This window comes from Hypanus sabinus, chromosome 19 (assembly GCF_030144855.1).
Source record: "Hypanus sabinus isolate sHypSab1 chromosome 19, sHypSab1.hap1, whole genome shotgun sequence".
Classification (NCBI taxonomy): domain Eukaryota; kingdom Metazoa; phylum Chordata; class Chondrichthyes; order Myliobatiformes; family Dasyatidae; genus Hypanus; species Hypanus sabinus.
The window spans coordinates 56,953,319-56,969,893 of NC_082724.1; the positions used below are offsets into that span (position 1 = coordinate 56,953,319).

The window sequence follows — 16,575 nt, forward strand, 5'->3', positions numbered from 1 at the left end:
CATTGAAGTATCTCAACAAGCACTAGGCATAGAAGGCCACAGGCTGAGTGATGGGAGGTACGATCAATATGGATAGATGCCTGCTGCTTAGTGTGGACATTGTGGGCTGATGGCCTGTTTCCATGCTAAATGACTTGTAAAGAGCATTAAAATGTACAGTGATGTGTTTAATATATATTTAGAGGTATTCGACACAGGAATGAATTTTTTTAAAAAAAAAACAGGATTATACGAAGTGTGAGGGCAATGTGTCATTAATACTGGCTCTGAACTAAACATGCTCTTCTATTATTACAAAATACAGATTGTTTTACATTTGTGACCTTACTGCTAAATTCTGAATTTCAGTTATTGTGGAATTATTTGCACCCTTTTTCCTGTTTCTTCTGTGTTTTGAGGTGACCTTAACACCCATAAGACGAGCAGAATTAGGCCATCTTTGCTGCCTTTTTGTCATTTGCTGGGATATATAAATAAGACTATAGCTGTTTCATAATGGTTATGAATTGAGCTGCAGTTTTGAAGGCAGAGGATAAAGGAACAGAATTATCAATACAGGTCATATGTTTCCTGTGGTTTTTGAGTATTTCCAGCATTTTCTGCTTTTATTTCAGGTTATTAACATTCTGTGTTTTGCTCTTTTGCCTTGGCTTCACTTCTGAGCTTGGACTTTGCTCTGTCCAGATAAGAAAAGATTTGGCAATCCTCTTCCCTCTCCCATATGATTAAGTAGACAGGCACTGGGTCAGTTTTGGAGCCTGGTGTTTGCCATCCTCTGTGTAATTGTACCATTATGCTGATGCTAACTATTTTCAGAGACTGGTGTATGAGATCCCTGGTAGATTTCTGACATTGTGATCCAAGGAAATTTATTAGAATATAAACATTGAGTGCTTATTGTCCATTAAGTATTTTTTCACCCCATGCCTTCTGTTAATTCTTTTCCATTCCTGTCTTCTCGAGTCCATGCCATTGCATTTGTATTTGACATTGCAATCTTTCTCTTTGTTTAGTGACAGTTATATGTGCCCTGACCTGGAGGTCCAGACGACAATGGATCAAACTGATTACATGACAGATGGAGCACTGCACGTCACACTGACTCTTCGACTGCTCATGCATGGCAGGGTATGTAACTGAGGGGCTGCAAAGTACAATCAGAACCCAAAGGCCATTTATACATAGTCCTAGTGTGGCACTGCTAGATCTCTTCATCTTGTCACTGGATAGACTCCTGAAGTAGACTCTATTTCGCACCAGAGGGATGCATTGTGGAACATAGAACATTACAGCACACCACAGGCCCTTCAGTCTACAATATTGTGCTGACCCTTTAGCCTAGTCAGTCTTACCCTTCCCTCCTACATAGATAATCCTTCATTTTCCTACCATCCATGTGCCTATCAAAGAGTTTCATAAATGCCCTTAGTGTATCTGTCTCTGCCATCACCCCTGGTAGGATATTCCAAGCACCCACAACTCTGTGTTAAGAAAAAAACACTCTTTGACATCTCCTCCAATACTTTCTTCCAGTTACCTTAAAATTATGAATGTAAATATGTTAGCCACTTTTAAGTTGGGATAAAGTCTGTCTATCTACTCGATCTATGCCTCTAATCACATTGTACACCTCAAGTCACCTCTCGTCCTGTGTACAGCACACTATAGTGTGTGAATAATGTCTGTGTTAATACTGGGCCAATTCAAATTCTGTTTTTTCAGGAAAATTGCTGTATAACTGACATATCAAACTGTTAGATAATCATTGCAAATATTAATTTAAGGATGCAGTTTCACCATGTTTGCCTTGTCTGGCCATACCAACTTGTTTAACTTTTCAATGTTACCTAAAATAGCCTGCTAAGCTTAAGCTGTTCATCCTTAAAAAGAACAATTAGGGTGGACATTATACTAAATTGTTGCTTTTGATTAATATTCAGTCTCAATGTCCCATGTAGCATCTCTACCCAAGCTAATACAACTAGAGTTGGGATCTGGATATATTTTGATTATTGTGTTCCTTCTTTCTCCTCACAGGAGGTTGGTAGCATCATTGGAAAGGTGAGTACCCAACGCACATGTCTTTGTTCACAGATTTGTTTCTGATTCTTAGCCACTGCTGTGGGTTGGGGTGTTTCAGTGATCTCACTCACTTTCTTTTACTTTTCAGAAAGGTGACACAATAAAGCGGATGCGCGAGGAGGTGAGTTATATTGGGACACTAGTCATTAAATATTCACTCTGATCATAGAATTTGTCACTGGGTCGAATGCAAAGGCTGTTGCTTATAACACACAATAATTGTAAGCTCAACCAGCTCCATCATTGGTACTAGTCTGTCTAGCAGCGGCATCTTCAAAAATCGATGCTTTAAAAAGGCCACGTTCATCATTGAGGGCTCCACCATGCCTCCTCATTGCTACGATTAGGAGGTACATACGTGAGTCTGAAGACACCCACTCACATATTAGGAACAGTTTCTTCCCATCTGCTATCAGGTTTCTGAACGGTCAATTAAAAACTACTTCACTATTTTTGCTCTTGTTGCACTAGTTACTCTTTTTGCATTAGCGCTGACAATCTGGCAGGAGCAATGGATGTTGGGAATGGCGAGAGTGTGGACAAGTGGCAAGGAAGGATTGCCAGGGCATGGGTGCAGACATACCCAGGTTATTTGATTCCAAGCAATTGGTTTATTGATCTTTACAAAATGTCACTGATGCATTCCGCTCCCTCCCCTCTCCCTGCCCCCTTCTCACCCTCAGTCCACAATAGACTCCTATCCGAATCAGGTTTATCGTCACTCATGTATGTCATGAAATTTTAATTTTTGTGGCAGCAGTACAGTGCAACACATAGAATTACTACAGTACTGTGCAGAAATCTTGGGCACACTAGGTAATTAAATGCTTGAGACTTTTGCACAGCACTCTTATGTAATTGTAATTTATAGTACATTTTACTGTACTACTGCTGTGAAACGTCAGATTTCACAACATATCTGTGATAAACCTGATTCTGTATCCTCATTCTGGCCACAAAATCAGTTCTACATGGCATGATTGTAGTAACACCCATGAAGGTAAGATTTGCACCAACTTGTTCTTTTGAAGGTGATCTCAGTGAGTTCATTTGTATTGTTGATTCCACAAGAGTTTGGTGTGGACACAGCTGAGGAGTTTACCCTCTCTTGGTCTTTCACTACCTGAATTAGACCCTTCAAACTCCAGACAAGGACTTTAGTTGGTTTGCTTGAAGTAATGTTTACTCAAGATTGCACTACTGGATGCACTGTACTTGATAGTTTTGCACTGTTTGTTTTTAGAATAAATTATATTTGGGACTGGGTGCAAACTGTAATTGAAGCTAGTGATGGCAACATAAATACAGTTTGCCTTGCTGCATGTAACTAAGTTGATGTTTTGTTTCTTTCATGCAGAGCAGCGCACGTATCAATGTGTCTGAGGGCTCATGCCCCGAGCGGATAATCACGATTACTGGTTCAATGGAGGCAGTCTTCAAAGCATTCACAATGATCGCAGGCAAACTAGAAGAGGTGTGTGGTACTGGAGCCTGTGGCCATCTGCGAAGGATGGTGAAAGGCTAACTGGAGATGTTATAGCATTTCCATTTTGTGCAACATTAATGAGGGTGGAGATGAAATATGGGAGCTCCTTGCATTATGGGAGGATTGCATTCCCAGAAAACAGCCCACATTGCAGTTTTTAATAATGCAAAACCACATTACCTCTACATGCATCAAGAAATGCGAACTGAAAATAAAAATGACACAGATTGGACGAGCATGCATTTTATTCCATATTTTAGATGTTTTGCCTGTACCTTGCCAGTGTCCTTAAAAGCAGGAGCCTAAGGTTGGGTACTGAGTGTGGTTCACTTTTAATTACACTAAAGCCAAGTAGGTGAGGTAAGTTCTGCAAAGGCCACATAAAGTGGGTATTGCATTGATTTGCTTTGATAGGATTGGCCACTTTCTGTGACAGATCCATCAATTTTGGGGAGGTGGTCCTCAAACCGCAGATTAGTAAAGTAAGAATCCTCCTGATGAGGAGATGTTTATGATATTTCCCATACTGCTGCTGTCATCGTTGCTTTAGCCTTATCTTCCTGTGTTTCAGATTTTAAAAATCCCTCCATGACCTTCCTATATCTAATCTGTCTTCTGCTTCCTCTCCCTCCCTTGACCATACTCTGCAGAAGTGACTCTTTAAAATTTCCAATTATCCCATAACAGTCTTAAATAATTCCATTGATCAGTCCTTTGGTAATGAATTGAAATCTGGTTTTAGTTATTAATTTCTAGAAAATTCTGTGGAAAAATCTTGGAATACGTTAGTGTGTTACATTTGGTATCTTCCCTCCATTCCCCCCTTTCCTGTTTTCAGTATCTTGAATCTTCTGTCGATGACATTACACCGAAACTCCTCTCTGTCCTTTGTTTCAGGACCTCAGTACCTCCAGCATAAGTGACACGACAAGGAGCAAACCCCCTGTTACACTGCGTCTGGTAATCCCTGCCAGTCAGTGTGGTTCATTGATAGGAAAAGGGGGATCAAAGATCAAGGAGATCAGAGAGGTAAGTTGTTTTGTGTGTAACTCAGTCATAACTTGTGAGAAAAGTAGGAGCTTAGATTCGGTTGTGGGCAATGCATTCACAATATTATGCACTCTAAACCTTCAACAGTACTAATGCAGCTCTTGTTTAAAAGCAAGCAACTAATGCACTACCACATATAGTGGGTATCTATTGACCCACTTCAGTAACTTCAGGTCATGCACCACCAGGTTTAGGAACACCCTACACCCATCAGGTTCCTGAACCAGTATGGATAGCTTAGCTCACCTCAAATCTGAAGTGATGTTTTTCATTTTTATATATATTTGCAGAATTTCTTTTGTATGTTAATTGTCTTTGTGTAGTTTTTCATACGTTTGATTTTATTTTCGTTCTGTCAATGCCTTCAGAAAATGAATCTCAAGATAATATATGGTGACACGAATGTATTTTGATAATTACTTTGAATTTGACCTGTGACAGGTTTAAGATCACAATGGTACAGCCAGAGGAGTAGGCAACTTAAACCCATTTCATACCAGGTGATGCGTGTTCATTGCTCACAGTATGGAAATCAGAAGCTTGCATTGATGAATAGTGGTGCAAACAAGGCATTGAGTGTTAGGGCAAAAGTAAAAACTGCTGTTCGGCTTAATGAAAACTAGAGGCATAGAGGAGAGTTAATGAAGGATTATCATTATGCAGTTACTGGCAAGCACCTAGAATGAGCAATTTTAAATGCAACATAGTAATCTGGCATATATTGGTTGATGGAAGCCAATTCACCAGTAATTTTTTTTTATTAGAATGCAGTCAGTGCCGGGGATAATGAGTTGAATAGTGTAACTGTTTGATCTGGGCTTTGAAATTTTAAATGGGCAATGTTGGAGTTATTCAGTAGGTCAGAAACAGCATTTGTGGAGGAATGAGTGTCATGTCAATGAGCTTTAGTCAGAAATATTCATTTATCAATCCAGATGTGCCTGACTTGTTGAATGTGTCCAACATTTAAGTTTTTATTTCAGATTTCCTGTATCTGTAGCTTTACCTCTGTGACTTAAGTCCATTAGTAGAGGTGAGGGTCCTCCCCACTATTGAGCTTATCTATAATTAATCTTGTAGATTAAGCTACAAGAAAGTAGCTTCTGTCATTAAAGACTCACACTATCCAGGCCATGTTCTGTTCTCACTACTACCATCAGGCAAGAGGTGCAGGACCTTGGATTCTACACCAAGTTCAGGAGTATTTATTACCCTGCAACCATCAGGCTCCTGGAATGGCATGGATAACTTCACTCACCACAACTCCGCACTGATTCCATAACCTACAGACTCAGTTCAAGGACTCTACAACTCGTTCTCAGTATTAAGTTATTTTTTAATTTCAGAATTTGTTGTCTTTTGCACATTGGTTGCTTGTCAGTCATTATTTATGTGTACTTGTTCATCAATCCTAATTTTTTTTATTTTTCTGTAAATGCCTGCAATTAAATGAATCTCGGGTAGTAAATAGTGACATATGTAGTTTGAAAATAAACTTACTTAGATTTCTCTGAGAAATGCATTCATACAAGTTTTTGTGAAGCCAAGATGCCAAGGATTAAGTTTGTACCAACCAGCTGTTGCACATGTCAGACTGATTTAAGCAATTCAAAGCAAATTTCTCTTTGCCTTTACAGACTACTGGAGCTCAGGTCCAGGTAGCTGGTGATCTGCTGCCAAACTCAACAGAGCGTGCAGTCACCATCTCTGGAACCCAGGATGCCATCATCCACTGCATTAGGCAAATTTGTGCAGTTATTCTGGAGGTGAGAATTGTAAACTGTGAAGGCTCAGTGATGGACTCTGGCAAATGATTAACAGGAAAGCAATGAGCAGTTGACACTAAGGGTCACCCGGCAATCTTGATATCCTGGAGCAGAGTGCCTTGTGTTTTGTAGTGGATTCCATATTTGTGTAATAAGTGCTCAGAAAATGATGTACAGATCATAGTTAGTTCTCATTCCTGCGATTCTTTTAGAGCAGTGTGAAAATAATTTATTCCTCTTTCTAACCTGTGCTGAGTTTGTTGCTGGAAACTGTTCCTCTTCTCTGCCATAATATACTGGGGAAGTTGATGAGGTCAGGATTTGAAATCTTCCAGCAAAAGGATAAGAGGGTAGTATAGATTTCAACCCATGCAAAGTGAATAACATTGTTGTAATTATTAGTATAATATGTTTGAGGCTCATAAGTGTTCAGGAGAACTAAGCTTGTTGGCCAGTGGTCAGTAAACTTAACATTTAATTAATTTGAAGAGCGGGTCACAGTATATCACTCTAAAGCCCCTAAGGGACCAGGGCATTGTCCTTAAAGACAGCTGGAAAGAGTTGAGATAAATGTGCAGTGATGATATAGTGCAGCTTGATACTTATAAATCTGCTAGAGGAGGACTGGAGCTTCATAGCTTTTAAGCTGAGATGGTGAGTCTAAAACCTTTCAGCACAATACATTGAATTCTGCCTTGTACCATGATTTAAGCTCGGAACAGTTGTGAGAATGGAGCCGAGGCACGAGTGAGGTTAGGATGTAATGAGAAGACGAGGGCCACTTACCGGAATAAGATGCTTTATTTGCCATGCAGGTCAAGGATTAGCTTCTTGTCATGTACATTGAAGCATACAGTGAAGCGTGATGTTTGTGTCGAATCAAATCAGCGAGGATTGTTTTTGGGGCAGCCCACAAGTGGCACCACGCTTCTAGCACTAACTTAGTATACCCACCACTCACTAACCCTAACTTGTATGTCTTTGGAATGTAGGAAGAAACCCACACGGTCATAGGGAGAATGTACAAACTCCTTACAGGCAGTGAATTAAACTCCTGATTAGTGATTGTGTAAAGCGATTGTACTAACTGCTACACAGAGCTCCTTACAATGGTATCTTTGGGGATTTAATTAGATTTAACAATAGGGGTGGGTTTGAGGTTTTCCTGAATATGTCATGGCTTGAGCAGTTTATTGCTGCAAATTTCCTTCAGCTTGTCCATGCTGGAATCCCACAACTATTATTTGTTAGGGCCAGGTCACCAATTCTCTCCCTTCTGAGCCTGGTCCTGTGTCATCTAGAGCAGTGGGTGATGACACATTCAAGACTTTTTAGCTATTAATGGAATTGATGATATGCAGATAAATAAAAAGAGTTGAAGTAAAGCCACAGACTTATCAAGCGGCATTGAGTCTGTATGGATTCCCCAGAATTTTTAATACTTTATGATATTCCTTGTTTGTCTTGTTTGCAGTCTCCACCTAAAGGTGCCACCATTCCTTACCGTCCCACCCTTGCTCCCGGACCAGTGGTGTTCTCTGGTGGACAGGTAAGCATGATATTAATAGTGACCTGTTCGAATGTGGCCAGTGGCTGTTGTGTGTTTCTTTGTTTCCTGTCAAGAGGGATGCTTGTACAGTGAAATAGCCTTTTAGAGAATTAGCCCTCATCTTGAATGAGCATTTGTGGGCTGGTGGATTCTGCAGTTGAGGAAGTGGTTTCCTTTTAGAGAAAGCCTTGGTGCTATGAGGGTGGAAGTAGGTTTGAGATGAAGGTGATGTCACTAGTGCAGGTTAGCCTTGTCTACTGGGTCTTTTTGGGGATGGGAGTGCAAGCACCTTGCTGGGGTATTAGTGGGATAGGCTACTTCCTAGTTCATTGCTTGGGTTAAAGCTCAACCTTCAGTTTTCGATAGTTGGAAATGGAATTTGGACAGAACCAAATGATTTGCAGCCAGACTTTTTACTACCTGGCACATTTCATCAATCACATCAATCCTAGCAGGACAAGAGTAATGTGTTAGTGTTCTTCTAGTCTCCTTCAGAAACATTGTTCTGTTGTAGGAGAATTTTTGTTATGTGCATACTTGCATGGGTATGCATGTTTCTGGCCAGTGGTGGCGTATTGCATTTTTGAGATACTGCAATTCCTTATTATGGTATATTGCATCTTAGAGCACCATTGCATGATATTCTGTTCCCTTCCCTGTAGATAAGGTTCTCTGGGTCCTTTTTTTTCTAGTTGGTATCAGGGTTAGCAGAACTCATTCATGTATTAGTCACTCTGTACTGTACCGCTAATGTGTTTTGTATTGATGCATCCCTCCTTCGGCTTTTGACACTTTTTTTATGAACGCAATTAGATATAGAAGTAGGTGAGTCAGAATGAATGATCAATTCAGTTAAGTGCTGACTTGCTAATAGGATTTGTGGCAGCGGCTGCGTTTTGGAAGCTGTTTCTATTCTGGTTGAATGTTCATTTCTCTGAATATAAAGCTACCTACCAGGTCCAGCTGTCCTTTGTAGCATTTGACATTACCTCACCATTTAATACTCTGACATGGTTCCCTCAAGAAACTGTGACATGTTTTAGAAATTGACTTTAGAAGTTGTATCACAACTTGATACTTTACTATTCTTCAAGATCTTAATTCCTTTAGTTTAACATGGGATCAATTCTCCAGACAGGAATCCTAAGGAAACTTGCTGAAGATGAATCCCAATGCACAAATATTGGTGAAAGAATAAGCATTAATTCTCATTAACAGGATCAAACCTTTATATTTTTCAATGTTGTTTAGGTTTTTGCACTGCGTACCTTCAGGACAACCCAGTCTTTTTACAGTCAATTAAAATTAAATAATGAAGTATCAATGTGGTTTATTGTAGGAAGCCACCATGCTCTTGGCAAAGTCTCAATGTGATGGTGATCAAATAATTAGTTTATTAACATGGGGAAAATGGCAAGAAAATGAACAGGTTTTATAGTTCAGGGATTGAGGAATAATAATTGGGCTGGGCAATGAGGAGCATTCCCAGGCTTCGAGGCAGTGCTGTTCTTTAACCAACATTTCATCCGATAGTCAGCATCTCTCAGCCTGTTATTTTGTTCATCAGTGGAATGGGATTTAAATCTATGATCTTTGATTTGAGGAAAGTACTGCTGCTGAGCCCTGGCTATATTTTGTTGTGCGCAACTGCCCGGTGTTCTCCTTTGAAGTGCCAGAGTCAGCTGTGGCTGAGTTATAAAAAAGCTTTTAGGGATTTGGTTTAGGAGTCTAGAGCTAGTTTCCTGCAAGGACGTTGAACCAGAAATCTTCACAACATTTACAAAGTGCTTGTTTGAGCTCTTGAACAGCAAAATGTACAAAGCTATGAACTAGCCTGAAGGGATGTATTCAAAGTGCCAAACACCTAGCACCTACAACATTGAACATTACAGCACAGTGCAGGCCCTTGGCCCACGATGTTGTGATGATCTGTTAACCTACTCGAAGATCAATTTAGCCTTACTGCCAGCATTGGCCTCCATTTTTCTTTCATCCATGTGCCTTTCTATCTTGAGAGTCTTAAATATCCCTAATGTTTCTGCCTGTACGATCACCCTGATAAAGGCGTTCCACACACTCAGCATTGGGGGGGGGGGGGGTCCTTCTGACATCTCTTCTATACTTTAACCAATCATCTTAAAATTACACCCCTCATATTAGCTATTTCTGTCCTAGGAAAATAAATCATTGTGACTTAAATTTCTGTAGTTGCATGGTAGGGCAAGAGATTCTAGTCACTTCATTCCAGCTGCTTGGTTGCTAAGCCTTTGAGTGCTTAGCAACTACAGTGAGATGTTTATTCAAACAATGTCTTATGCTTTAAATTTTCTTTCAGGCCTACACTGTCCAGGGACAGTTTGCGGTCCCTCATCCTGATGTAAGTGCAATTCAAATAGTTATAGCTTGTAAACAAAACACTGTTTTGAGAAGTCCTTTGGGATTGGGTATTGAAGTCTGTTGCTGCAGACAAATCCGGTACTGCATCAGAAAAACCTTCGGCTCAAAACAGCAGCTCGGAATAAGTGTTCCATGTTGAATGGATGGAAGGAGTACAATTTCCCAATCTCTTGAACCATTGATGAAAAAGGCACAAGGCAGAAACTGAGATTTTATGTCTATTTGGTCTTGCCAGTCCCACCATCACATTTGGGATAGACACCATTATTCTTTCTGCCTCCCACTTGCTGAACATAATGAAAGCAGGCGTGGGCTGTTCAGCACTTCAGTGCTCTGCCATTCAATAACATCTGTGGCTTCAGGACTTCCCTGTATTGATTTTACGCCCCTTAATTTCCTCTATCCAAAAACCAATCTCTCTGTCTTAAATTCACTCAGTGACTAAGCTTCCATCAACTTCCTAGATAGAGAATTGCAAAGATTTGGCGCCCTTTGGGTGAAGTGTTTTCATATCAGTCCTGAATTACCCCTGGTTTTAAACACCCTTGCCAGGAAACTATCAATCCATCATCTACCCTGCCAGAATTTTGTATGAACATATCATTGTAAAGGTCTTTTGGCCACAATGTTATGCCAGTCTTTTAAACTACACTAAAATCAATCTCTTTCCCTCCTACATAGCTTTCCATTTTTCTATCATCTGTGTGCCTATCTAAGAGTTTCTGAAATGCCCCTAATGTATCTGCCTTTACCATCATCCCTGGTGGTATGTTTAAATAAAACCCACTCTTGTTTCCTGAACTCGACGTTCTGTCATAAGACATCAGCACCAGTGCAACCGCCCCCGCCCCCAGTTCCAGGAACTCACATGACAAATCTTTGTTGCTCACCCTTTTCCACATGCATATCTTCCTTAGCAAAGGAGACCAGACCTGTGACATTTACTCTAGATGCTGTGCTGTATCCCTTACCTTGACAACTCTCCTGTTAAGGGCAGGTGCCCAGTTGATATTACAGAATCAGAAGTTTGAGTGAGACAATCACAAAGTTCGAAACTCAACTCAAAATTAACTTTGGTTGATACCTTCTTGCATTTACTTTGTAGTTGTCCAAGCTTCATCAGTTGGCTGCTCAACATGCTTCCTACAACACAGTGAACCAGTCGTCGTCCTCATTCTCCGGTATGTACAAAGTACTTCGTCAGTTCATTACAGCATGAATCTGCACTCTACCCAGCAGTCATGTATCCGGAACAATAAGCTCTCAGCCAGAAGCCTCTGCTTTATCTGTTTAATCCACTCAGTAGAGTGAGTGGTACTGAACCACATACAGTAGGGACTGAAGCTGTCCATTTGACATAATACCAGTCATTGTGAAAGAATATGGCTGTCTGGTTTGGATGGGGGTCAGGGCAGGGATTATTAGAAACAAGAATACAAGCATATGATGGTGGCTGTGGGGAAATGGGTATATATGAAGAGACTAGGGAATGAAAGCTTCAATAAAGGGGAGTTTGAGGGGGAACTTAACTCAGAGGGTGGCATGAGTGCAGAACTAGCTGCCAGTGGAAGAGGCAGATGCAAGTTTGATTTCAGCATTCAGGAGAAATTAAGTATTTCAGTGGTGTATGGAGAGCTAAGGTCCATGATGGATTGAGGACAAGGAAGAATGACCGTTTGGCATGGAAGATGGCCAAGGGGCCCTGTTTCTGTGCTGCGTTGCTCTACGACTAAAGGAGTCTGTAACATTACATCCCAAGTAATTTGCTCAATTTGCCTGTAAAGCTGTTGGAGAAAACTGGCAAACCTTTTCACTGTCCATTGGGTAAAATTGCATAATGTCTTTGATGGTGATTGAAGCTAGACAGTGCCCTGTCTTCATGCTGGTATGTTCCTTTCTTCCTGCAGGAGTGGACAACAGCGGTCAGACTACATCTCAGGAACTTCTGATTCCAAATGATGTAAGTAGACTTGGGTGTGCTGAGTTTCTGCTGCCCTGCTCTTGGATGTGATCCATTCTCTAATTTGTATATTTTGCCATTCTTGGGACTAACATTCATGTAGCTGCATTCTGGGTCCATGGCCTGACTAGATAATTTGATTGCAAAATTATATAGGCACTTTGCTGATTGATTTACAGGTAGTGCCACATTCTCCAAGGTGAACAAGGCCAACTAGTAAGATTTCTATAGCAAACTATGCCATGGCACATTGAGTCAGTTTCAAGTGTCAGTTTCAGTTTTGCTAACTTGTTGATTTGTATTTTCTGATCTTTTTTTATTTTTCTCTATGCCAGCGGTTGTGTAGTCTGGGGAATGGATAATCACTCTTGCTACTTGTTGTGCCTTCCATGCTCTGCTAGAATTACCAAAGAGTGGGTGGTTGGTGGAGGAGGTTGCTGCACATCCCCGTCCATTACTCTGAGGAAACCTACATGCCATGGCGACACTACGTACACATCACACAACACCAGAGGTCAGGATTGAACCCCAGATGAGACCACAGCTCCACCAGTGTCCTGCCCTCAGTCAGTGAATCTCTTCCCCCATCACAAGTGGGTGATTTGTATACATCAACAATACATGGGAGGCTGCAGCTTTGTATCAGTAGGGTGACTTCGTCTTGCCCTATAGGTGAAATGAATAGCTCAAACTACAACCTGAGGAACTGAACTTGCCACTGATTTGGGATGGGGCATGTAGATGGTGTCACAGCAAATCTGCAGAAAATACTGTTAGCTCAATCATAGGAAGGATGTGGAACCTTTTGAGAGGGTGCAAAGGAGATTTTAGATCTGTCTGAATTAGCATGTCTTATGATGATAGTATGAGTGAGCTTTTCTCTTTGGAACAAAGGAGGGATGAGTGGTGACTATCCTTGTAGAAGTGTACAGGAATGAGTGGACAGCCAGGGCAGAAATGACTAACATCTGGGGCACAATTTGGAAGTAAGCATGAGGGACCACTCCATCAGGCCGGTGGTCGAGGCAGGTACATCAGGGTGTTTAAGAAACTCTTACATAGGCACATGGATGATGGGAAGCATTGAGAATTATGTGAAAAGGAAGGATTAGATTAATCTTAAACAAGATTGAAAGGTTGGCACTGTGCTGTGCTGTAATGTTCTCAATGCCCTGTTTGGACTGAAGTTGGCTAAGCTGTGCTCGTGTGAATCTTTGAGACTGGTACTGCCATTCTGTGATCTGTTATTTTGCTCATGCTGAAGGACAGTGGACAGAAATTGAGCTGCAATTCCTGGCATGTGTTCAATGTGAAGCAGGGTCATAGCCCCTGCGAAGACTGTGCTTATAAATAGTCAGCAGCACCACACAAAACCCAGGAGTGTCAAGTGACAAAGGCAGAAAGGAATGCTGTCCAGACAACATACAGCAAGCTCCTTTTGAAATCCAGGACAAGAATGAACAGCTATCTATTTCACTAAACAGATGCCAGGCCAGAGCTGGAGGGACACTCCAACTCTGCTAGAGGTCAGAGCACATAATGTAGAGTGTACTGAGCATTCTAGAATCTGTAATTTTGAAACCACATCAGGGACATTTGCACTAATATGAAAGGAGGAACCTTGTATTTATACTAAGCCTTTCACAACCCTTCACAACCTTTCACAACCTTTCACAAGCCTTTCACAACCAATAAAAGGACTTCAGCACTCCGTGTTGTAACATAGGAAAAACTGCAGCAAATTTGCTCATAGTCAGTTCCTACAAACTGCAGAGTGACAATGATGAAATAACCTACTTTATTCTTCTCATATTATTGAATATTCGATTAGAGTACAAAAGAGAACTACTCTTCATACTTGTTCCTTGAGACATTTTGCATCATGAATTGAATTGAATTTTGGTTTGTCATTTATTGTCATTGCACAACTGCAATGCAGTTTAAAAAATGAAACAACGTTCCTCCAGAATGATCATGCACAACAAAACAGATTACACCAGAAAATCCACATAACGTTTGGCAATCCCCAGATCCAGAGTCTGGAGAGGCTGCTGCCTATTAATTATCACACTACCATCTATGTGCATTCCCCAGAAAGGAGCTCCAAAACCACCAGACAAAACAAGACTACCCAGACACACCAAATCAGGAGACCAACTCTACCACCCAACAAACCAAAAACTAAAGCTACAAGACCTACACAAAACCACATAGTTACAACAGTGCAAACAATACCATAATTGATTTTTTTTAAAAAAAAGACCATGGGCACAGTAAAAATAGTCCAAAGATGCGAAGACTAAGTTCAAAAGAAACCACCACACAGTTTCCACAAGTCCTCAGGGTCCCGATAGACTCGTCATCCCACGCAGGTGGCAGAAGGGAATACCCCCGCTATGGACTTCCACGGCGCCACCGGACTCAGCCTCACAGACGCAGCACACAGCAAAAGTGCCCTGACTGCATCCGTCGAACCTCCGAGCCTCTAACCATCTCCTCCAGCACAGCCTCTCTGAGCACCATCCCCTGCTGAGCACACTACGACGCCAACCGGCTACGCGACCCCGAGGACTGAGTGCCTGTTCTTCCCAGCAGAGACCCAGACCTCATAACAGCTGCAGCAATGAAGAAGGCCTTGCTGGAGATTTTCAGGTGTTCTCCTGTGCTCCCACGTCCATTTTTCATCAGATTAGGATTGTGCACGGCACCCCGCTTAACAAATAACCGATATCAACTCCGGAGTGGCCGCAGCATACTGCGTCATGCCGCCATCTTGAAGCCATGATGTTCCTGCCTGTGAATAGAGGCCTCAGTTCATTCTCATCTGAAAAGATAGTACATTTGTTCAGGAGTAAGCTTCAGATCTCTTGTTTGGGGTTCTGAGTAGATCATACTTGTACCTTCTAAAGAGGCTGATGACTGGTATTAATTAGCAATGAGATTGAACTGTTTCGGATCTAGGTGGTGTGATGGGGCTGAATCTTCCATCTTCTTACTCAGTAGCTGCAATGTTTTATTCTTACACTATTCAAATCAGGAAGTACTAATAGTTGCTGCTGGACTTGCTGTTAGTAGGTACCCTTGCCAGAGCTGGTCACACTGATGATGAAAGCTGTGTTAAAGGGCAGGTCAATTGGGAAAATCAGGTTGGTAATGGAACTCGAGAGTCAGTTGTGGAATGCCTAGGGGAGTTATAAAACAAATCAAAAATTAGCAATAAGATAGAGGATTGGGAAGCTTTTAAAAACCAACAGAGAGCAACTAAAAAATCATTAGGAAGGAAAAGATAAAATATGAAAGCAAACTACCAAACAATATCAACGTGGATTAGTAAAAGCTTTTTTAAGCATGTTTAAATAAGAGATGAGAGGGCTGCTTAAAAAAAATGAGGATGGAGAAATAACGGGGGCCAAGGACATGGCAGATAAATGAGTATTTTGCACTAGGTTCGTTGTGGAAAGCACCAGCAGTGTGCCAGATGTTGAAGGGTGTGAAGGAAGAGAACGGAATGCAGTTACTATTACAAGGGGGAAGGTACTCAAAAAAAAAACCTGGAAGACCTAAGGGTACACAAGTCACCTGGACCAGATAAACTGCACCCTGGGGTTCCGCAAAAGGTAGTGGTAGAGATTGTGGAGGCATTTTAATGATCTTTCAAAAATCATTGGACTCAGGCATGATGCCATAAGACTGGAAAATTGCAAATGTCACTCCACTCTTTAAGAAAGGAAATTGTAGACCAGTTAGCCAGACCTCAGTGGTTGGGAAGATGTTGGAGTCATTTTTTAAGGACAAGGTTATGGAGTACTTGGTGACATAGAACAAGATAGGACAAAGTCAACATGATTTCCTTAAGGGGAGAATCTTGCCTGATGAACCTTAAGATTACAAGTTCAGTAGATAAAAGAGATGCAGTATGTTTGGATTTTCAGAAGGTGCCACACGAGTCTGCTACCAAGTTAAGAGCTCATGGTATTATGAGAAAGTTACTGGCATGGTTTAAAGCATTGACTGATTGGTAGGATGCAACAAGTGGGAATAAAAGGATCCTTTTCTGGTTGGCTGCCAGTGACTAGTGGTGTTCTGCAGGGATCTGTATTGGGACTGCTTCTTTTTATGGTGTATGTCAATGATTTAGATGATAGCTTTGTTGCTAAGTTTGTAGATGATACGAAGATTGAAGATTATTACTACAAGCAGCTGTGGAGGCCAGGTCTTTGGGTGTTTTTAAAGCAAAAATTGATAGGTTCTTGTTTGGACATGACAGCAAAGGTTGCAGAGGGGA

The 16,575-nt window shown here is 41.2% G+C and overlaps 1 protein-coding gene across 13 annotated transcripts in view; it reads left to right on the top strand.

The window, feature by feature from the left end:
- Window positions 1-16,575, top strand: part of pcbp4 (poly(rC) binding protein 4) — an 86,653-nt gene that overhangs the window by 62,996 nt on the left and 7,082 nt on the right. For all 13 annotated transcript variants that reach the window (XR_009506851.1, XM_059944461.1, XM_059944460.1 and 10 more), the window contains 10 exons: window positions 1,014-1,128; window positions 2,038-2,061; window positions 2,171-2,203; window positions 3,440-3,556; window positions 4,466-4,597; window positions 6,256-6,384; window positions 7,859-7,933; window positions 10,269-10,310; window positions 11,436-11,511; window positions 12,238-12,290. Coding sequence is in view for 12 of the 13 variants with exons in the window: in XM_059944461.1 (XP_059800444.1) it covers window positions 1,014-1,128; window positions 2,038-2,061; window positions 2,171-2,203; window positions 3,440-3,556; window positions 4,466-4,597; window positions 6,256-6,384; window positions 7,859-7,933; window positions 10,269-10,310; window positions 11,436-11,511; window positions 12,238-12,290 (796 nt within the window). In the remaining variant the exon portion in view is untranslated. The remainder of the gene's footprint in view (window positions 1-1,013; window positions 1,129-2,037; window positions 2,062-2,170; window positions 2,204-3,439; window positions 3,557-4,465; window positions 4,598-6,255; window positions 6,385-7,858; window positions 7,934-10,268; window positions 10,311-11,435; window positions 11,512-12,237; window positions 12,291-16,575) is intronic.